Below are 24075 nucleotides of genomic sequence, written 5' to 3'. Positions count from 1 at the left end.
GGAGAGAGGCAGAGAGAGAAGGAGGGAGAGAGGGAGACACAGAATCCAAAGCAGGCTCCAGGCTCCAAGCTGTCAGCACAGAGCCCGACTCGGGGCTCAAACTCATAGACCGCGAGATCATGACATGAGCTGAAGTTGGATACTTAACCGACTGAGCCACCTAGGCGCCCGATTATCACTTTTTATTATGAGCTTATTGAAATAAATGCGGCTTGAGATCAATATTATGAGATTGTCTCTATCTAAAAGGATTTACTGCTTGCCAGGGTGAGATGTTAAATACTGGAGAAACAAAGCTATGGTAGATGCTTCTGGTTTCTAAGAGTCTGGAGGGAAAAGGAGACATGGATGCTTCTGAAAATAATTTGACATTTCTAAAATACAAAATAAAATACATTTAAATCGTTGTAGCTTTTCGGATTTCAATTTTCTCTGTCAAATGAAGAGAACGATTGCTTAGATGGCTACGAGGTCCCTTTCAACCCTAGTCTTTTACGATTACACAAAAATTATTCTCATGTAGAAATCCTTACATCTCTTCAGTTGTTTTGCTTGCTCTTCCAGGGATCTGTAGTGCAGTGGACAAAACCATACAAACCACCCAGAGCTGGACTCACATCTATTACACAAGGGGAGAATGAAGCTTCTCACTGGTCCGGCTCCCTCGCATTTTAGTGGCCTTTCTGACCACACAGAGAAATGCTTGCCGTGTCTCCACAGTGCAGCATGAAAAGCTGCCTATCTCTTTCTGGGTGATAACTGATTATTCTCAAATCGTATGAACCTAGTACATCTATTGAAAAAATAACTGAGTAAGTGAAGGAATAATGAACAGGTAGAAAAAGGACCATTCTGACATCCTTTAGAGAATGTTAATAAGTATTAGGCAGCTCTGTGTCCTTAAACATGTAGGTTTGCATTTATCTTCATTTTTACCCCACATCAAGTTGTGTGTGTGTGTGTGTGTGTGTGTGTGTGTGTGTGTGTGTGATTATCGAAAACTAAAAATGGACTCTATCAGCTCACTAATTTTGATCATCTTTCCTCTCCCTAAATTATACCTGAAACTTTGCTAACCTCCACAAAACCATAAACTGGGAAAAGGCACTGCCCCCATACGTGTGTGGCTTAGTGATATATCGGGACCTCTTAACAACTTAGAAAAAGGCCTCCCTTCTTCCGCTAGAGCTGTGTCACTCCAGGGCTCGGGGACCCGAGGAGAGGCTGGACTTAACTCCCATGTGTCTTCTTGGCTGGGAGCCCCTGAGCCAGGCAGATCCTGCCCAACTGTGGTCCTGGGTTACACAGTCAGCAAATGGAATCAGCCTGATTTCCAGGAAGCTCATAAAAGTCATTCCTCCCCTGTGATGTACGTGCTTTCTGAGGTGGACTTCCAGGAGGGGCAGGTACTTACCCTGGAACACCCAGAAGCTAAGCAAGGCATTTGCTGAGCATAGTGTGGGGACTGCACTTTGCTGGGAGGTAGGGGACTGTATAATTAAGCGAACACAGGTCTCTGCCTTAAGAGCACACAATCCAGACGGAAAGTCAAAACAAAACCAGGCAATGTGGTGTGATCTGGGAATCAGTTTCTGAACATACAACCACTTGTTTTTGTTTTTTCTTGCTTGCTTTATATAAAGAAGGAGACTGGGCAGGAGGATTTTGGATGTTATCTACCTAGGGTGATAGGTTTTGTATCTCTAGTCTACAAGAACAACTTGCAAATGTTTTATCTAGTGCTCACTGTGCAGAAACAGCTACGAGTTAAGTGCAAATGTCCAGGAGGCTTCCTAACATCACATCACATAGTATCAAATCAGGGGTGAAGACTGGGGTGAACATGCCCATATCGGGATGCTGTATAGACTAAGGCACAAAGATAGGGATTGCTACAGATGTGTGTGGAATAGGGAAAAATCCAAGGTGATAGAAGCTGGGTGTTGACGTTGGGTTATATAGCCAGGACAGGCAGGGCAAGACCAGACTGGGGTCTGCCACTCCATGCTGTCCAACTGGCCACAGGCATGTAATTGCCAAATGATTGGATACCATGCGGGGATCTGAGTTGGGTCTGTAGCTGCAGAGGAGTCTGCTTTAACGTGAAATGTGTGGGGACTGACTCCAGGATCCTGGCCAACATTATACCATCCTCTAAGCTCCCAATGAAACCATGAACCAGCTCAGACACATACATTCACACGCAGGCACAAACCTCAAGAGGGAAACGATCCTCATGTGTAATCTCAGGCCTGTGCCATGTTCTACTTCAAGAGGGGAATCCGATGAAGGCAAGTATGGGAAATGGGAAGTTTTCCAGAAGAAGACTGCTAAAATACCAACTCCTGTAGAACTGTAGCCCAGAGAGAAATGTTCTCCTCAAACAACAACACCACTTACAAAGTGGCTCGCAGTCAGTCCGAGAGAACGCAGAGTTTGGGAGGTGAGCCAAGGACACTGCATTTCTGTGATGCTTGTTCTGGTGCAGCGATAAACATTAGTGCACCCCTTCAGCCCTCTGCCGCTGGAGAGCCGTCTACGGGGCTGCAGTGCTCTTTAACATAAATAATCTTCATCTTCAAATGAGCAGTAGATGCATGGGAACGAGATTAGGGGGACTTTTTTTCTGAGCCCGTTATGGAAACTTCCAAAGGAACAAACTTCAGCCTACTATGGAAGTTTCACTTCAAACAGATGTCTCTGGAGGCGAGTGTGTACTTTGGTGCTGTTTACCAGACTGGACATGCTCTTTTCCTGTAAGAGTGTTCTCAAAGTCTCAGAAGCTTTAGAACAAGTAAGAAGCTTCGCCAGATTCAAAGGTGTGGTTCAAAGGAACATAAAAATGACCCATCTGAGTCATGTGATGGTCACATGGACTCATCTACTTTTCCTTAAGATTTTTTTATTAAAAAAATTTTTTTTAATGTTTTTATTTTCTATTTTTGAGAGAGACAGAGCATGGGTGGGGGAGGGGAGGGTCAGAGAGAGACAGAAACACAGAATTCGAAGCAGGCTCCAGACTCTGAGCTGTCAGAGCCCGACTCGGGGCTGTAACTCAGGAACCGTGAGATCGTGACCTGAGCCGAAATCAGATGTTTAACCCACTGAGTCACCCAGGCGCCCCCACTTTTCCTTAAGATGTTTTTAATTTTGGTAGAGGAAAAGGATGCAACCAAAGTTTGGTGTTTTTCTTTTAAACAACTTTGGACAGTTAAGTTATTAATGACCAATCTTTATTCAAATGGAAATATACATATTCTCTTTAATCTGAAAATATCTTTGCTCTGAATGGGGAAAACCCCTAAATGTGCAAAATCTGAACATTTCCTGGAAACATATGTTACCAGCACAGATTGGGCTGTTTGTTTCACACCGTCACACGGTCAGCAGGTGAGTATGATTTAGCATGCAAAGTATTACATTGTAGGTTATTTTGGATAGTTTTAGGTTCTTGCTTCTAACCAGGCTCCAGAGGCTGAGAAAGAGAGGGCAAGGAAGGCCAAAGAGAAAAGGGATGTAAATGTAAGAGGAAAGAGGGAGGCATCTGGGGAGGTAAGTGGGGCTCTTTATGTAAGTCATTCATGCACCGACTCACCAGTTAGTTGACAAATACTACACCTCCACAAAAAGGGGGTTTTGGCGGGTCAAAATATGGATTTCTAATATGCTTATATGCACACCCTGAACTTCTCTTCACCTGACACAAAAGCAGATGCTTATAAATTATCCAAAGAGGTGAGAAGTGCTTTTAATTAAGAGTTAAGTAAGAAAAGGCCACTTAAGAGAGTATTATTATGCAAATATCCACAGTAAACACCTTTGGTGTGACCTCGCAGGAGGCAAAATCACACAAGTACACAAGCTCTCCTACGCTAAAATTTTCAACCTGACTTGGGGCACATTTTTCTTTTTCCTTGCTTTCCCGTTTCCAAACTCATTATACCCTGTTGTATGTTTTGTTTTTTTGTTTTGTTTTGTTTTGTTTTTAAATTCTAGGTCAGGTTCAGTTGTAAGACCATACAAGGAAGAGATCTCAAAAATTAATATTTTGGTAGGAGTCTCGAGAACTTAGTAGAGAAAATGTAAGGCAAGTTTTCCCCTTTCCTTCTTTTCTCCCTTCACCCCCCAAGCCCTCTAAATGGCAAAGTAACACTCCCAAGAGGGGCTTTCAGTTCTTCTAACAGGGACAAAGGACCCTGGTTGAGTATCCCCCTTCGGCAGTGACTCCCCAGTTGGTGTGGTATTCTTCCACGGAGGCCCTGCTGAGCTGTTAGGAAGTAAGAGGCATTCGCACACGACTCACTATCTTTCAGGGGCCAATTAGCCAGTTTGGAATATCCAGACCCTGGGTTTCTTTCATTTCTCTTTCAGCAGCTTGCCTTTTGGTCATTTGCCATGCTTCATTAAAAGGGGCAAAGCTCAGATCTGTCCATTTGGCTCACCCTTAGGAGCTCTGAAGGGAGCTTTCTTGGGGAAGGCAATTGAAGCCATTGAAGTGAAGATGTGGGGATTATCCATGGATTAGGATTATCTAAACCAGTGGTTTCCAACCCTTTTAACTAGGAAAAGCCCTTTTACAGGTAAAAACAAAACAAAACAAAACAAAACAAAACCCAAACCAAACAAAACAACAAACCTTGTGCATACTTACAGGACAGTAATTATACTATCTACTGAGTAAGGCAAGCACTTGCTCATAGGAAGGAAAGGCTTGTTCATCTTGTCTTCTAGGTCTTCAAACACATTCTGTACCCCTTCCAACCCCTCTTGGAAAAACATCTTTCCTAGGGCATCAATACTCTGAATTCTTTGTGATTCAGACTCAAGTAAAGTAAGGAAGGTTTACAGAGGAAGCCTGGTACCTAGCATCTGCTGGAAACTAACACACAAATAGATTGTTGAGATGTTTCGGAATAATGACCAGTAAACACCAAGGGAAAAGAAAAAAAAAACACCTTCTTTCCATTTCATTATAGAAGTTTTTTGTGAAGACTTAAATTTGAAGATGGTTAATGATTTTCTTGTTTGGTGATTATTCAAGATGTATGTGAATCAGAAGGAATTGAAATCAACTGTGAGGGGTGCTGAAGACTATAGACAATATAACCCTAACACCTTTTTAGCAATGTTTTTGCCTATTTAGTGAATGGGACTTGGTGTCAGAATTTCTGAGGACAGGTTGAGGGCATGCTGACATCAGGAACAATTACAAAAACTTGTACAGCACCAACAGAGCAAACTTTTCTCCTGTGTTATGATATATATTTGCCATACGTCTTTGTTTGAAAAATTGTTCTCAGTATTCCAGCTCCACCTTCTCTCAACAGATACTCTGTCTTCATCATCAAGGAGATGGAGGTAACCAGGTATGAACCACTCCAAATTATTAGCAACATCCACCTTCTTAGAGCCAAAAATGCTGCTCTTGTATTCTTCTAGGACTTCCTCATTCTTCTCGTATTTGCTGATGACTCCCAAATTGGTATCTCCTGCCCTGTCTTTTCTCCCCAGTTTAGACTGGGACATACACCTGGTGACCACTGGCCATGAGCACCTGGATAGCCACAGGGACCTGGTCCTCACCATTTCCTCCCTAACTTATTTATCCTGTTCAATTCCTCATCTCAGTGGAACCAGCCTGCCTCCAAGCATCCAGGGTAGGAATCTGGTGGTAAACCGAGGCTTCTCTCTTTCCTACACTCCCGCACCCAATTAACCCCCCCCCCCCCCAGTATTCATTCTTTTACTTTCTAAATACTTCTGAAATCCATCGCCTACTATTTAGCTCGGCTATACCTCATTCAGGGTTTCATAATCTTTACTCTAGAGGTTTACACTGACTCTTAATGACTCTTCATTGCCTGAAAATAAGGACCCTGCCTGTGAGTGTGGCATTCAAGACTTCTCATGACCTTCCACTTCCACTTTCACCCGCCCTCTCCACATTCCACTTTACCAAACTGCACACACCAAGAGGCTGCTTTTATTCCTTCTCCTTGAAATCTCCTCCCTGCCTTCATCTGATTGACACTAATCCATCTTGTCTGAACCCATGACCAAGCTAAGTGCCACTCCTCTGTGATCCTATTACACCTTGTACGTACCTATTCTTTTCATCACCTACGCGTTATATTATATTGTAATTACCTGTTAATTCATATTTTGCCCTCCCCTTGACCTCCAGTCAAGAAGGAAGATGGTTGCCCATACTGTGTCAAAATTATTTATTTATTTATTTTTTATTAGAAAAAGTGCTGGAGAGTCTTTGACACACTTCAGTTGAGAATAGAAGTCTATTTTTCCTTCCCCTTGAGTTAGGGCAGGATCACCACTTGCTGGTAAACAACACAGTGTGGCTGTGTGACTTGTAAGGTGACGTTAGAAGAGCTGAGGCTGCTTGGCCTTGTTCTCTGGGACATTCATCTGGGGGCTCTGTTCTACCTTGGGAGGAGTCTGACTACCCTGAGGTTGCAGCACTGGGAACAGGTCCAGGCCACGTGCAGAGGCCACCTGTCGGTGCTCTACAAGCCCCAGCCGACATTCATGACCACCAGACACGAATGAGGCACCTCTAGGTGACTCCAGCCCCAGCTGCACAGTCACCCCAGCCCTTGAAACTTTCCAGCTGAGGCCCCAGAGCCCATCCTCACTCCCGACACAGGCAGTCTGTGAGCATCAGAAGTGGCGGTTCTACGCTGCTGAGTTCTGGGGAGGTTCTGCAGCAGGGGTAGCCAGGACCCATGCACCCACCAGCAGGCTGCTGACTAGTCCTCCACGGGCCCTCCTCCCTCAGGGAGCTCTCCTCCTCATTCTTTCCGCGTGCTTCCTGGGCCACAGCCTAAATATGCTCTTTGCACCCAAATCCTTGTTTCAGGGACTTCTTAAAGGGGAAATCCAAATTAAGATACTGTCCAGATCCCACCCTGAGACGTTATTCAGGTGGAGGTGAAAACAGTTTTAAAGGATGTAAATAACACTTTAAACATGGTGTGGAAGGACCTAACACTTGGACCAGGGATGGTGGTCCTGAGAAAGCATAATTATTAAAGGGGGCAGTTGGGCAGACTGAAGGAGTCCAGTAATAATTTTGCCTGGAATGAGGGAGATTTTTAAAGGCCATCTGCAACAATGGCAAATTACAGGAAGAAGCCGAAGTTAAAGAGACATTTTCGTGTAGGCAATAGTTTTCATTTGGAGAAAAAAGCTTTGCTTCCAAAAGTGTGAAAGCATGCCTTTTAAATATCTTAGACTTTCTTTTTCTAGAGGATTTCCAGGTAATTATTTAGAAGGCATTGATTTGACCACGAGACAATTAGGAATTCAGATGACAACAGGGATACCGTTTGTATAGAGTGGAGTTCTCAAGGTTTCAACATATATCAGTTATCCTGGTATTGGGCAGACCCACTCATAGGGCAGCATTCTGCATGGGGTTTGTGTGTGTGTGTGTCTCATCTGAAATAGAAGAGTTCGGTGCTCAAAAAGCATTTCAAAATGAAGACCAGTCAGAAATCTTGTTGACCAAAGAGTACACAGAACAGCAGTCGACACCAGTCTAAATTCCCCGTGTCCGTAAAAAAGTTTCTACCTACGAAAGCAGAGTAAGTTGAACGACTTTTCCTTCACACGGCCACATTCCATCATCCAACACTCACTTGCATACCACTGTCTCACTCATCTCTTCATCACATTTGTCTGAGTTCATATTCAAATATCTGCAGATAGTCTAGCAAGCAGCGTTATGTCCCAGGGTCTAGCACAGTGCCTGAGACGTATTTATAATATTTGTTGAATGAGTAAAGCAGTGCATAAGGCCAATGCATCTCACCATTTACATCATAAATACTGTTCATTCCTGCTTTGTTGTCAGCACGGTGCCCCGCCTAGAAGGGACCCTTGATTGCAAAACTTTAATGAACAAAACCCAGACTGAGTGTCTCTCTTAAATACAGGCAGAAACAGACTCCTGTGTTAACAAGCATACCATCCAGACATCCCATGTCCTTAATCATGTTGCAAGGAGTTTCACCTATTGCCCAGAAGGAAGTAAGGTGCTTTTTGCAGGTATTTAATGCATGGCCACTGCAAATAGAGAAACAAGAGGCGAAAATGTTGCTGAAATGATGGAAGGGATTCGTTACTTGGCTGGGTGCCAAGTAAAAGTCATTCCAGTTGTTCCATTAACAGTCAAACCTCCAGGCACTGCCAAACATTACTATCTGCTTGTGCAATTTGGCACAGTTGTTACTAGGTCAGGATTACAATTGCAAAGACAGTACAGCCAGTACTTTGCCAGCAGGATTGACTATAGAAGATATGATACCTCGCGAAGAATGTCACAGTATATGCAATTATAGCAACTGTTAACACTTACTTAGCACTTACAATGTGCCAGACAGCTTTCTGAGTGCTTTGCTTTTGTGACTCACTGAATCTTCACGACAACCTTTGTGCGGCAGATGTGTTAATATCATGCCCATTTTACAAATAAGGCACAGAGAGGTTAAAGAATCTATCCAACGTTACCCACATTCTAAGTGGCCAAATGGAAACTGAGACCCCCTCCAGTCTAAGACCCATACTTTTTTTTTTTAAGTTTATTTATTTTGAGAGAGAGAGAGAGAGCACCGAAGGTGCAGAGAGAGAGGGAGAGAGGGAGAATCACAAGCAGGCTCTGCACCATCAATGTGGAGCCTGATGCAGGGCTCGGACTCACCAACCGATCGATCATGACTGGGCCAAAATTGAGAGTCGGACGCTTAACCAACTGAACCACCCAGGTGCCCCTAAGATCCACACTCTTAATTGCTTTCATAATCACAATGCCTGACTGCCCCAAAGCAACACAAACGCCTGACTTCCAAGATACATTACAAATACGCTCAAACAAGTACAAAGTAATAGACGTGCTTTGTATTTAACGTTAATTATCATACACTTAAGGCTAACCATGGCTTTGGAATAATTTTGTAATCAAACTAAGCAATACTTTAAGAATATCATAACTAGCTTCATAGTACTACCTGGGACTGCTCCAAGCTGAAAGCACTTTCTGGTTTGCATTTATTTTGATGGGATATTGTTTAGGGCAAATCAGGTAAGTAACATGTAAATGCTAAGCTGTAGTTTTGCTGTCACTTGAGACCACGCCTCTGCTCTCTGTAATCTGTGGTTATGAAGTGAAAGGCCAATGATTTGATGTATAAACTCCAGGGAAGTGGGGACCTGGTTAGTTTTTGCCTTGCCCAGAGCAGGTGCTTAGGTGGTACCTGAAGCACCTCTCCCATCTCGCTGCCCGGTACTCTTCACTCCTGTCTCCTTGCTTCCCCTCCTCCTCCTCCCTTTCCCTGAGCCCCTGGCCTCCTCATGCCATTGCTCCTGTGCTCTCTTACCCAACCCCCCTGCCCCGTTTCTCCAACTCCTGGTCCTAATAGAAAACTGGACCGCCCTTGCTCCCTCCTCCTCTCCCTGCAAAGCCATCTCTGGCTTCCTAGAAGTTCTCTGCCTCCCAGTCCTTATTCTGCAGTTTCCTCTGCAGTTGAGCCCATCAAGTCCATGTTGGTCTAATATCCTGCTTCTCCTCCTTCTTCACTGAACACTAGACCTTGGTTCACACCGTTGCTTTCACCCCAAGGGCAATAGCCTCTCCAGAGGAGGCAAGGTCCCTGCAGACAGCTACACACACACACACACACACACACACACACACACACACACACACACATGCATTGTAACCTTGCAACTCCATAACCATCACTGGGCATCTGTCTGTGTCATTTTATTCCCTAGAGCGCATCATTCAGAAGCCTTCAACTGTGACACCGCCTTCTGGACTCCACCTCCCACCTTATCTCCCCTCCAGAGTGGGTTTCTGGTTGCACCCACCCTTCATTCCTGGCTTGCACCTTCAGTTCCCCAGATTCTTGCTTCTTCATTGCCTTCAACCAGGAATACCTCCACACAGAATTAAAGCTGCCTTTCACTGTTTCTTTCCACCCTCCCCTTGAAAAGGTAGCAAGTTGCCATTGGAGAAAATGCCAGTGCTTTGTAGATAGCAGTCATTGTCAATTCAAGCGCCCTAACCTCTGTGAGGCTCTTTGACTCATTTTTGGACTTGACCCTTTCCATCCTCCATGATTCCGCTAAACCACCCCCACTCACCTCAAGCCCTGATCCATTTTTAGCAGACGGTGCTGTCTGGACTGCATTAAGAAAGTTGAGGCCATGGGCTATGATCTATCTCAGCTCCCCAGACGCTCCTTGTCAAGGTATCTGTTGCCACAGCAATCTTTATCCCCTTTCCACCAGCCTCAGGGCGGGGCCGCCCTCCTCCTCCTCCTCTCCTCACTGTGCCTTTCACCCCGTCTTCTGAGTTACTACCTCAACAATTTCCTTAGCCCTTCCCCAGAGTTTCAACTTTAATTTCTTCACCCCTCGTCCCCACCGTAACTGGCAACTTCCTCTCAGGCTAAGTCTCTCTCATCCTGATTAAAAAACAAACATCCCAAGCCAAAATAGCAAACATAACAATAAACAGAAAACCAAAGCACACCCCAAGCCCATTATCTCCCACCCAGAAGATAAATGTGCCCACTTATCGTTCTTTTTCCTTTTCAGGCAAATGTCTCCACATGACAAGTGACCACTGATGCCATCAGCTCCTTCACACGCTTGGCCATTTCCTGCCTTTCTATATGCCATCCACTCTCCCTGAAAGGCCTTTGCCTGCCAGGATGCAGCGGGCTGGGTTGGGGCCTCTCCTGGAATTGCTTTGGGACATTGGCCCCATTTCCACCCCTGCCCTCCGCCCCCTCCCCCTTGTCTGAGCGCCAGACAGTGAGATCCTTCTGTGCATGGGATGTGCCACGTTCACTGTTGTAGCCTCACTGCCTGACAATACCCGGCGCATGAGTGGGATCAAGAAGTGTGTCTGGAAGAAGTGTTTCCATCTAAAGCTCTACCAAATGATTCTGCTCTACTCACACTGCCTCTGCATTGCTTTAATACAACTTGATCATTTTTGACCCAAAGTATTGCTGCTCCCTGCCAGATCAATATTGTTCCCATCTGCTTCACTAAGCTTCGCAAAGATCTTACTTCTCTGTAGATCACAGAGTTCTCCCGGCTGAAGTCAGCGGGCCAACAGAACGTCATTTCTTCACCCACGTGGTCTCCTCCAGCACATCTGGATGTCACAGGCCAGCACAATTTCCAAACTATATGGGCTCAGGATTGGATCACCAACCTTCACTATCTGAAGTGAACCTATGAATCCACATCACCCAAAACCAACTTCTGTAAGTGAGGATGTATTAAGAATAACAGAAAAGTAAGAAGGGCAGATAAAGGACAGGGCTTTAAGCTGAATACATTTGATACTATTAAAAATTCAGTACATTACTGTTGGGTCAGCGTGGGGCGGCTGTAACAGAGTAGCACAGACTGAATGGTTGAAACAACAGAAATGTATTTTCTCACAGTTCTGGAGGCTGGGAGTCTAAGATTAAGGTGCTGTCAGATTTGGTTTCTGGTGAGAGCTCTCTTCCTGGCTTGCAGAGAGTTGCCTCTGGCTGTGTCCTCATGTGGCCTTTCCTCTGTGTGAGCACACTCCTAGTATTTCATTCTGTTTTTTTTTTTTTGAAAAAAATTTATGTTTTTTAATTTATTTTTAAGAGAGAGAGAGATAGAGCATGAGCAGGAGAGGGGCAGAGAGAGAGGGAGACAGAATCCAAAGCAGGCTCTGGGCTCTGAGCTGTCAGGGCAGAGCCCGACGCGGGGTCCCAACTTGTAACCACGAGATCATGACCTGAGCCGAAGTTGGGCACTTAACCAACTGAACCACCCAGGCGTACCTCTCTTGCTCTTCTTACAAGGACACCCGTCCTTTTGGATTAGGACTCTCAACCTTATGACCTCACTTAACCTTAAATACCTCTTTATAGATGCTGTCTCCAAATACAGTCACAGTACAGGCGAGGGCTTCAACATACGAGGGAGGGGGCACAATTCCATCCATAACAATTGCCCCTTATCTTCTCATTTTTCTGCAGATCATTGGGAATTTCAACTTGGATCGGCACCAGTTTGTAGGCAAGGATTTAGAAAACACAGTTCTAAATACTGTAAAAAACCCCACATATACAGACTCTTAAAAAATGATCTATTTACACATTTAGGTGTTATTGCTGTACTTGTTAGTAGTATGGAACTTAATTGTTGTTCTTGCAGAGATTTGCCAGTTCTTTTAAATGGCAAAATTTTTTGAGGCAAAGCCCTTGGATACGAAAACTTTTTGAACAGATTTACCCACTCATTCAAAAATATTCATCGGGTACCTAACCATATAAAACAATGCACCTGAATCTGGTTAGCTGTGGTGTCATGGGAAACAACAACAGCAACAACAACAACAACAAATTGAAATTAAAATACCAAGATCTGGATTCTAGTCACCTCTCTGAGCTTCGGTTTCTTCATCTTTAAAATGGAGATAATCATATACATTTCCTTAATCTGTTTAAAAGGATTTCATGAGGGTGATTTATGTTGAAGTTTTTTTTTTTAAGTGTAAAATACTATACTAAAGTTACATGTTAATTATTAGAGATAGCACAGCTGGAATAAAAATACTGAAGCATGCAAGAATTAGATGAAAAACCAATTCTAAATACCAATTCCATTTTATGAAGTTATGAGACCAGTAGATCAGAGCAATGGCATGCTAGCATTCTGCAAAATTTTAGTGAAGTTATTTTAGACTGGATGGGTGCTGGAACAACTAGAGTCATATTTTGGCCGAACAGCTGGTTTTTAAGAGTAGTGACAATCATTATTATTATTATATTTTAATTTAGAGAGGAAGAGAGAGACAGAGAGAGAGGGCACAACTGGGGGAGAGGGGCAGTTGGAGCCCGACCCAGAGCTCAATCTCACGACACTGAGCTTGGGCACTTGGGCACTCAATCAACCAAGTCTCCCAGGTGCCCCAAGAGTACTGACAATTAAAAATGCATCTGGACCATTTTTGTCATTGATCATGTCTTAAGTAGTATTTTGATGAAATTAAGCCCAAAGTCCTTGATTAAAAGTTCCACATGGGATACTTATAAAGTCTATGGGTATCACAAAGCTGAAATAAAGAGCTAAGAGATGAAGAGATAAAGACTCAGAATTATCTCAATAGGCTGACATGATGGGTAAGGGAGTGTGTATGTAAAATGAACAAGATTAGAATTAACTGGGACATACGCCAACTCTATATTTAGGTTTAAAAACAAAACAAAACAAAACTCTGATGCAGAAGAGAAAAGGCTTGAGGATTTTGTTTCATGTTAAAAAGATCTCTTGCTTATAGGTGATCATAAGCTTAAAATGAACCTTCAACAGGTGTAGGTGATACAAATACAAAGAGTAAATGCATTGCAATGATAGATTATACTAATGATGTCATATGGCCTAGGAGGAATTCCTGCCATGCCATACCTGCTCAGAGCACATGCAGAGTATCTTGTTTACTAAAGAGGGCTATTAACAAACTAGAAAGCATCTAAAAGAAACTGTTTAAAGATCTCGAAATCTTTCCTAGTTACGAAAATGACAAAATAATTAAGGTGATATATCCTGGAGATAAGAGGATATCTTTTTTTGCTTGCTTTCAGATATCTGAAGTTTCATCATGTAGAAAAGTAAGCAAAGATATCACATGATGCTCCAAAGAAAGATCCCATTACAACTGTCCTGTTAAGAACTCTGACCAAACAGTAATGGCTCAAGAGAGGGAGTTAAGAACTGTTTCCTGGCTTCCCTCTGGTTTCAGTTCTTAAACAGACTTCCATTTTTAAAAAATTAATTAATTTTTTTGAGAGGGACAGACAGACAGAGAGTGGGGGAGGGGCAGAGAGAGAGGAAGATACAGAATCCAAAGCAGGCTGCAGGCTCTGAGCTGTCATCACAGAACTGGATGCGGGGCTCAGGAACTGTGAGATCATGACTTGAGCCGTAGTCAGAGGCTTAACTAACTGAGGCATCCATGTACCCCCAGACTTCCACTTTCTGTAAATAGTCCTGGTTTTATATCATTTTTGCTTCCCTTCCCTTATGTTCATTTGTTCTGTGTCTTAAAGTCCTCATATAAGTGAAGTTGTATGATATTTGTCTTTCTCTGACTAATTCTGCTTAGCATAATACCCTCTAGTTCCATCCACTTCATTGCAAATGGCAAGATTTCATTCTTTTTGATTGCTGAGTAATACTCCATTGTATATATATACCACCTCTTCTTTCTCCATTCATCCACCGATGGACATTTGGGCTCTTTCCATACTTTGGCTATTGTTGATAGTGCTGCTATAAACATTGGGATGGCCATGCAAATATTTTAGATAAATTAAGGGATACAAAACTAAAGTGGGTTTTGAAGGAAGAAATATCAAAAAAAAATTTTTTTTAATGTTTATTATTTCTGAGGCAGAGAGAGACAGAGCACGAGCAGGGGAGGGGCAGAGAGAGAGGGAGACACAGAATCCAAAGCAGGCTCCAGGCTCTGAGCTGTCAGCACAGAGACCGATGTGGGGCTTGAACTCACAAACCGTGAGATCATGACCTGAGCCGAAGTTGGTCGTTCAACCGACTGAGCCACCAGATGCCCCGAAGGAAGAAATTGTTATTGGGGATTTTCTTAACTTCTTCACATGGATGTCAGGGACTAACAATGCCTTTTTCAACCTGTCCTCGGATGCTCACTGTAACACGTCTCTGCTGCAATGTGGTTGCTGCTGAATGAGTGGTGGTTTCCTCTCCTCTAGGACAATATATACAGTGTGTGTGTGTTTATATATGTATAGATACAGATTTCTGTGCATACATACAACTAAAATCAGATGAAAAGACAACTGTAAACATTTTGGAATATTTATTATTGATTTAATTCCTCTTCCTGTTTCTTTAGTGCACAATATTAAATCTGAAAAGACTTAATCAATCACATAGCCTATTTAAAAATTTTTGTAATGTTTGTTTATTTACTTATAAGAGAGAAAGAGAGGGCATGAGCAGGGGTAGGGGCAGAGAGAGAGAGAGAGAGAGAGAGAGAGAGAGAGAGACAAGACAGACAGACAGACAGACCGACTCCGAAACAGGCTCTAGGCTCCGAGCTGTCAGCACATAGCCTGATGCTGGGCTGGAACCATGATCATGACCTGAACCGAAGTCAGGCGCTTAACCAACTGAGCCACCCAGGCGCCCCTCACATAGCCTATTTTAATTGAAAATAGCAACTGAATGGAAATATCTTTATCTGATGAGCAGGCCCTGGAGCCTGCCTTCCCACAGGCTGCATATCCTGTGAGGGCCTGAAAGTGTGCTTCGAAAGAGGAGGAATTCAGTTACTCTGGGTTCATGCCATATGCTAATTTCATTTCCCCTTCTTCTCTAATACCTTCATGTATTAAGAAGTCAGAGTCTGAAAAAAAAAAAAACCAACAAAGGCAGCAAATGCTTAGAAGTAACAAAAACATTGGTAAGTTTTAACATCTGGACTTCATCACTGTAGCGTTGATCTCAGGACACAGCCCAGATGTTAACTATAGTAACCATCTAAAGTTTGGGTGAATGCGGTCTTTCCTTTAATTTGCAAAATCCTTTTTGCAAAAATCCTTGAAAACATAACAGCTTAGGGATCTAAGTAGTCTACTAAATATTTGGGAGGCCAGATTTCAGATTACACAAATACACCAGATTTCTAGGTGTATTCATCTCCTCAGAATGTTGTGGTCTCAACTGGGAAATCCCACTCTCCCCTCCCCCCCCCCAAAAAAAAGAGATAAAGAAAAAAAAACACTTGGATAAAATGCCTGAAAGGAAATTGTAAATGTAGAAATGAGAAGTAACTAGTGCTGGGCCTTAATGGATATGTGGACATAAGTCAAGACACTCTTCCTATCCATTCAAGGGCAGACTGTCTTCTAAGTTAGTTGCTGCCTGCTGGGATGACCATCCAGATTTCTGTATGTTATGTATATTTCTCTAAATTTTCTAGGCAGTTGAAGAACAAGATAAGACACCTGAATGCTGATGGAAAAGAAAACTATATGCCGTATCTTAAATTTTTTTCCAATTTTGGTCATTTTATTGAATGAATGTGTAAATGATGGCTGGTCTACTTTTCACAGCAGAATAGCTAACGGCAGGGGTGGGGGGGCTATGCTACATGTACTCATCTTAGGATGATGATCAAAGTAAAATGGAATAAAATTTCATTAGCTGTCTCCTAACCTCACCACACCCTCAATTAACAGATATCATTGGAAAACCTGCTGACTGGAGAAAAACCAAACCATAGTTAAAAAAAAAAAAAAGGAAAAGAAAAAAGGAAATGAAAAGGATCTCTAGCAGTAAGGGAAAGGGATGTAGATTTGTGACTCACTCACAGATGGAAGTTCTGAATATAACATATATTCTTTCTTTGTGATTCATATACTGAGGTTGTGTTATGACTAACAATCACTTCACATTAACAAAATATTTGGAGTTCATTTAACAAATATTTAGAAGGCAGAAGAGTGCTGGTTAAGGGCACAGACCCTGGATTCAAATCCTGACTCCCTCACTTACTGTATGATCTTGGAAGAGATCAGTCTACTGGGGTAAGTTTAAATTTTGCCTACTACAATAACGGGGGAAAGTTAACACCTACCTCACTGTATTTTTGTGAGACTTCGGGATAAATGTATGAAAAGCCTGTAGCAGTATCTGCCGTACAAAAGATTAATCAATGACATTATTAGTTATTTATCTCCTTGCACCTTGTCTCATGTGCCTGAACTTATTAACCCAGTCCCATTCCTACTTCTGCCATTAGCACTTTCCAGACAATTCCAGGGACAGCTTCCTTGTAATGCTCACAGCACTGGGGGGCATTAACATCCACAGCCATCTTTGCAGCATGTGGCAGAGTGAGGTACTCAATTCCCGTTTGTGAAATGAAAGAATATTGCCCTCTTTACTGTGTCTATGGTTAATGTAACTGTCTTGAGAGTAGAGCCCGTGTCTTAGACCTTTTCACTACAATACAGCATAGCAATGAATGAATGTTTAGGTATATAGCATATTTGGAAAACCCCGTATCTCCAGATAAAGAATATGAAGATCACATGAGGTACCGACTTGCTCATCTCACAGAACTGGTTTAGTTCTAGAGTGGGGAATACAAATCAAAACTCTTGACTCATGACCTCTGATTGAATGGATGAAAAAAAAAGTCTTAAACGTTTGTAAGTGATCATACGTATTTATTACGATGTAACTCAAGCTTTCAAAATTCCTAAGAATTCCAACAAGGTCTTAGCTAGCCTACATTTCTGTAGTAACAGTGACTTTACTTGTCACAGATTTCTAAAATAGTTTCACTAGGCTAGCGGCAAGGGTAGGCTCTCTGGAATGGCTATAGGTGACTTGGAACAATAATGTCTACCAGTAACGTATTGATTAGTGTGTAGAATGAAGGATATTCCTTAAACACATTTTGTAGTATCAGACCCCCTATTATTTGAGGTCTGTGCACTGTCCTGTTTGTATTGGAAGATACGATCAGGGACCAAGTTCCACCCCAAACTTTTGTAGAACTGCAATCTGGATGTCCTAAAACGGTTTTCCATGGTGGTCGTCACTTGTGTCACAAAACCAAGTTGTCTCATGAGAATTATCTATCTAATCTTGTCAGGCAGTTCCCAGGACTTCATATGCTTACCTTAAAAAAAAAAAAAAAAAAAAAAAAGGAAAAGAAAAAGAAAAAAGGTAAAAAGTCTCACATGCCTATTGAGCAAGTGAACAGCACTATAGCTATTGTTAGTGATGATCTTGTGTGACATAATCCACTTTGCATATTTTAGTCATCGTGTGAATGTTTGCAGATTCCTGAATAACGAAATGTCTGCTGTATTCAGCATTAAAAATAATTTAGTGAAATATCTTGATTGTATCAAAAAATGTTAACCGAATACAGGATGTGATGCCGACTGTTTATGTCAGCTACAGGAAAAATAAATAAATAAATAAAAAGAGGAATCGAAGCTGTGGGAAAGCTGCATGCTGAAGGTAGAACATTCTCCTAATCCAAACCAGCTGTCCTTGCTGGAACGCATGGGAATTTAATAGCACTCGCTCTGTCTCTCCATCTCTCTCTCTCACGATGTGTTTACTGACTAGCTTGTAGGCATTGTATCAAAGCAATGACACAGCTATTTTCTAGCTACAAAACTATCTAATACAAGAGGGAAATAATCAAAAGTCACCTTGAAATAAAATACATGGAACGACTAACTACAGGTTTCTCCAAGACTGTTGAATGGCAGGGAGCCACAATTAAGTAATTACTTAAGCACAGCAAGTTCCAATTCACTCTTATTGCTTTAGAGAGGCTGCTATCTCAACCGGGATCACGCCGCGAATCACAAGTGCCAGGGTGACAGAAACACAACGTTCCAGCACCTGAAGATAAATAGCCTGGGCGTCACACGCCAAACTCTTCAGATCTTTCACGCCGCCCCCCCCCACTCCCCTTCACGTTTTTCTTTAGGGACTGACGAATTATAAATCCTCGACTTCACGAAGGAAACTGCAGCTTTACTCTGAATTTCCTGAAGTAATAGATCAAGAAAACACAGAGAAATACAAGGAAAGAAACAACATTTTTACATTTTGTGTACATAAATATACTATGGAAAAAATATGCAGAAGGGAGAGTATTCAGATCTTTCTTAGGTTCTTAAAATGGTTAGTCATGTATGTCCCCATTTATTTGGAACATTTACTTTCTGATTTTTGCTTTAGTCCTGTAAGGTTTAGGAACATCATGGACTTTGGATTCAGGAGAACTGAACTCACACCCAAATTCAAACTCTTTCTAGTCGTGTGACTTACAATAAGTCACTTAACATTTTGAGCTTGAGTTTTCTCACTTGTCAGAGGGGAAAATCATCTGCCTTAGCCACTGCAGCACTTATGGAGATCAGTGACTTATGCGCACTGTTGGAACATAGTAGGTCCTCAAGGAAAATCAGTTTGTATCTCTTCGACACTTGGTTTCCTGTTTGTCTAGGGTTTGCCATTTCTCATTTGGGCAGGAGATAGTCCAAAGGTAGTCTGAGAGCACCCAATTTCATTTTGTGCCTAAGGAAACGACGAGACGATAAAAAGGATAAACATCCTGATTTAAAAATGCTCACCTAGTCACTACAGTGGTGCTTGGCATGAAAATTATGGATACAAAAGGCCCTGACCCCCTCAGTACCGTCCAACATGAGATATTATAAATGCAGAATGCCCACAGACAATCCACTGCTGTGAATCATGCAGATCTGAATTGAGTGGTTAGAATATCTTAATTTCACGAGTTTAACAAAAACATGTGAAGACAGCACTAGGGTTCCCTTGGGACCTTATAGGGAAATGTGCAAATGAGGGATTCTGATGTTTCATTAGCTTCATTGTAAATGTGCCTCTGACTATGGGATGTGGGGAATCAGTGCCTTATTATTATTATTATTATTATTACTACTACTACTACTATGATGGTTATTATATAGACACTACAATCTTAAAATGAATTCATAACTTTTCCAAACCCATCCCATTTCCCTCATTTCTTTCCTACCTGCTCTACCTCAACTGGCATGTAAACTTGTTTTCTCTGAGTAAGCAATGGGAATGTTGACTTATTTGAACGGGTGTGTGTGCGTATGCTGCCTGAAAAAAAAGTGCTGGTATGCTATGCGGGTGCATACCAGTGCTGTATACAAGTACGAGAGATGTTTTTTCTGTTCAAGTAGATTCCTATCTAATTGGGTAGAGAGGGCTAACATATGAAACAGCAGCAACAAGCTGAACTAAATAAAAAGAAGCGTATCATTCATTACAAACATTTTAAAAATCGGCTAAGTGCTACAAGACTTCAGATAAAAGGGACGTCAGTAAAGGCTGACATTGTTGTAAAGGTTACGAAGAGAAAGGAATTGGAAAGTGACAAGTTGGGTTAAGGGGATCATGCTACATTTGTTGGAGAACAGGAGCAACCTCTAGAGAAAGGAAGCCGGTGCTTTGGCGGGACAGTAAAGAAACAAGAATGACTGAAGTAAGTGGAGCTAGGTAAACCCAGCATCTTCACAAGCAGGTAGAAGTGTTTGGGTTTTCTGTGCCTGGAATTACATGACATTGAAGGCTTTTGAGTAAAAACAGTGACAAAATGAAGATGGGGTGGCCTGAGTGACGCTGGAGTCACAGGCAGAAACTTACAAGACGTCAGCTTTATCTAGGTGAGGATAAAGGCAGTCTGTGCCATGGTGGTGCGTGTGGGACTAGAAAGGAAGGGGCGGATACAGGGACACACAGAAAGTAGAATCGATAGGATTAGGTGACTGACTCCTTGTAAGGGATGAAGGGGAAGGGAGGCAACCGGTAGAAGGGGAACAGACTCTGAACAATAGAGAATGAGGTTAACCTTGGGACTGATTTGAATCTGATGTTACAAAACCTCCAACATTTAACATTTATTGGACATGTCCTGTAAACAGCTGAAGATACAGGATCAGAATTTAAAGGTGTGGCTAGGACAGACAGGGAGGGAGGTAGGGAGGGAGGGAGGGGGAGAGACAGAGAGACAGAAAGAGAGAGAGATAGAGAGAGAAAGGAGACTGATCATAGATGAATACAAGTATAACTCTCATATCATTTGAACTTTGGGAACTATCAACATTGAAGCAAGAATATAATCTAGAAATACTTTATGAAAAAGCCACACAAGTGAGTATAAGGCAGGGGTTACTGATTCGAACAGCTTCTGAGTATTTTGATTGATTTAGAAAGAGTATGAGGTGGACATGTTGCATCTACTCCCCGAAATCTAGTTTTCCTCTTAGTTGGTCCTGCACAAAACATACTTGTGCATTTTCATATATGATATTCACTTATGCATTTCTGCATTGGCAGTATGTGTGTGTTCATTTGGTCTAAATCACTCCACAAATGTTTGTGTGTCAGGCACTGTTTGAAGCACTAGGAATTCCTAGGTGTACAATACTAAGTTCCTGGCCTCAAGGAGAAGCTTCGATTCCAGACGGAGAGACAGACAATAAACAAGCATATATAACATTCTAGGATAAATGGATGGCAACTGGTTGATAGGAGAATTTGATTTTAATAAAGTGATCCAGAAAGTCCTTTCAGTAGAGGTTAATATTTTAGTGAATACATGCATGAGTGAAGGAGAAAGCCAAGTGACTATCTAAGAAAAGAGTTTTTCAGAATGAGTGAACAGCAATGGCCATGGAACAGCAAAGAGGCCAAAGAGCATGGAGTGGAGTGACTTGGGGAAGGAATATAAGGTAAAGAAGGAGAGGCAGGCAGGTCTGGGTCAGGCAAGGATTTCTTGACCATAGAAGGGATTTTATTCTGAATGTGAGGGAAAGATACTGGAGGGTCTTCAGGTGAGGAGTGACAGGACATGATTTATGTCTAAAAATAGCACTCTGCCACATTGGAAAGAAATTATAGGAGGGGACAAGGGTAGGAGTAGGGAGGGCAGTTAAGAGGCAGTTAAGGATACAGGTTCAAGGTGATGGTAGCCTGGTCCAGGGTGGTAGCAGTGAGAGTGGTGCCAAGTGGCTGGATTCTCCACGTATTTTGCAGGGAGAGCTGACATGATTGGCTGATGGAAGGCAGGTGGGGTGTGAAAGAAGAGAGGAGTCAAACATGACTGCCATGAACTGATATGAAAAAGACAAGTCATATGGGAAAGTGAAGAAGCTCAATTTTGGACGTATCAAGTGATTTTTGGCAAGTTACTTAACATCCCTGGACATGTTTCCTCATTTGTAAGACAAGGCTCATAACAGAATCTACTTCATTGCGTCAGGCAAGCATTAAACAACAATGCAAGGAAAACTGATCAGAGGCTAGCACTGCATGTTAGGAGTCCAGTTAAAATTAGGTATCAAGAAGTTGAGGAAAAACTTCAATCTTTTAATCTATGACAAAGGAGGCAAGATTATCCCACGGGAAAAAGATAGTCTCTTCAGCCAATGGCGTTGGGAAAACTGGATGGCTACATGCAAAAGAATGAAACTGGACCACTTTCTTACACTGTACATAAAAATAAACTCAAATGGGGGTGCCTGGGTGGCTCAGTTGATTAAGTGTCCGACTTTGGCTCAGGTCATGATCTCACAGTTTGTGGGTTCGAGCCCTGCATCGGGCTCTGTGCTGACAGCTCAGAGCCTGGAGCCTGCTTCAGATTCTGTGTCTCCCTCTCTCTCTGCTCCTCCCCCATTGATGCTCTGTCTCTCTCTCTCCTTCAAAAATACATAAAAACATTAAAATACAATAAAATAAAATAAACTCAAATGGATTAAGGACCTAAATGTGAGACCTGAAACCATAAAAATTCTAGAAGAATGAAGAGACAATAGTTTCTCTGACACTGGCTGTGGCAACATTTTTCTAGATATGTCTCCTGAGGCTAGGTGAACAAAAGCAAAAATACACTATTAGGATACATCAAAATAAAAAGCTTCTGCATAGTAATCAATAAACAAAAATACAATCTACTGAATGGGAGAAGATATTTGCAAATTATATGTTTGATAAGGGGTTAGTATCCAAAATATATTAAGAACTTATGCAACCCAACACCAAAAAAACCCCAAAACAATACAACTAAAAAATGGGCACAAGACATGATCAGATATTTCTCCAAAGAATACATGCAGATGGCTAACAGACACATGAAAAGATGCTCAACATCACTCATGATCAGGGAAATACAAATCAAAACCACAATGAAATACCAACTCACACCTGTCAGAATGGCTAAAATAAAAAACACAAGAAACTAGTGGTGGGGAGGATGCGGAGAAAAGGAACCCCTCATGCACTGCCTGGGAATGCAAACTGGGTGGCCATTGTGGAAAACAGTATAGGGGTTCCTCAATAAAAATAGAATGACTATATGATATAGTAATTCTACCCAAAGAATATGAAAACACTAATTTGAAAGCACATATGCACCCCTATGTATATTGCAGCATTATTAACAATAGCTAAAATATGTTAGCAACCTACGTGTCCATCCAAAGATGAATGGATATGAAGATGTGGCATATAAATATATATACGTTTATGTGTGTGTGTGTGTGTGTGTGTGTGTATAATGTATATATATGTATGCATATATATGTGGGTGTGTGTGTATATACATATACATATATGTATATATATATATATATACATATATATATATATATATAGCAATATTACTCAGCCATAAAAAAGAATGAAACCTTGCCATTTGTAACAACATGGAAGGATCCAGAGAGTATAATGCAAAGTGAAATAAGACAGCGAAAGACAAATACCATATGATCTCACTCATATGTGGAATTTAAAAAACAAATGAGCAAATTAAAAAACAAAGCAACAGACTCTATAGAGAACAAATTGGCAGTTTATCAGAGGGGAGGTGGGTGGGGGGATGGGTGAATTAGGAGATGGGCATTAAGAGTACACTTATGATGATGATCACTGAGTAATACATAGAATTGTCAAATCACTATATTTTACACCTGAAACTAATATATCACTGTATGTTAATTACACTGGAATTATATTATATATACAACTAATTAATTAACTAATTAAATTAAACAAACCCTTCAACTTCACATTATTTCTGAGTCTGAAGAAAAAGGGGGCTTAAAAACTCTTGCTACAAGTTTTTCTCTGTCTCCTCTTGGGTGCTACTTCCTTGGAAGAGAATGTTCATTCTAAATGTCAATCACGTCAGGTGTGCTAAAAATATTAATAATGCCGACAGTGATTGTGACTGAATAAGTAAATCAGGTACAGAAGTGATGGTCATCAGAGAGAAGTTCAAACTGAAATTAGGAGACTACAGAGAAGGGAAAGTGGTTTATATTTTGAAGAAAAGAAGAGAAAGAATTTAAAGAATTACTTGAGGGGAATATATTCCGTGAGAAATGATAAAAGGCATTAAAATTAGGAGGATAATCATATGATGATGAAAAT

At 41.7% G+C, this 24075-nt stretch overlaps 1 protein-coding gene across 12 annotated transcripts in view; it reads right to left on the bottom strand.

The window, feature by feature from the left end:
• DLC1 (DLC1 Rho GTPase activating protein) overlaps positions 1-24075 on the bottom strand; it is a 484735-nt gene that overhangs the window by 141031 nt on the left and 319629 nt on the right. The window contains exon 7 of one of the 12 annotated variants that reach the window (XM_045055303.1): positions 15166-17746. The exons of the other annotated variants lie outside the window; for them this stretch is intronic. Coding sequence (XP_044911238.1) covers positions 17703-17746 — 44 coding nt within the window. The 3' untranslated portion in view covers positions 15166-17702. Of the gene's footprint in view, positions 1-15165; positions 17747-24075 lie in introns of those variants that run through there. 12 annotated transcript variants of the gene reach the window in all.

This window comes from Felis catus, chromosome B1, assembly GCF_018350175.1.
Source record: "Felis catus isolate Fca126 chromosome B1, F.catus_Fca126_mat1.0, whole genome shotgun sequence".
NCBI classification, from domain to species: Eukaryota; Metazoa; Chordata; class Mammalia; order Carnivora; family Felidae; genus Felis; species Felis catus.
Note: the sequence above shows the minus strand (reverse complement) of the source record. Positions and strands in the feature narration are given on the sequence as shown.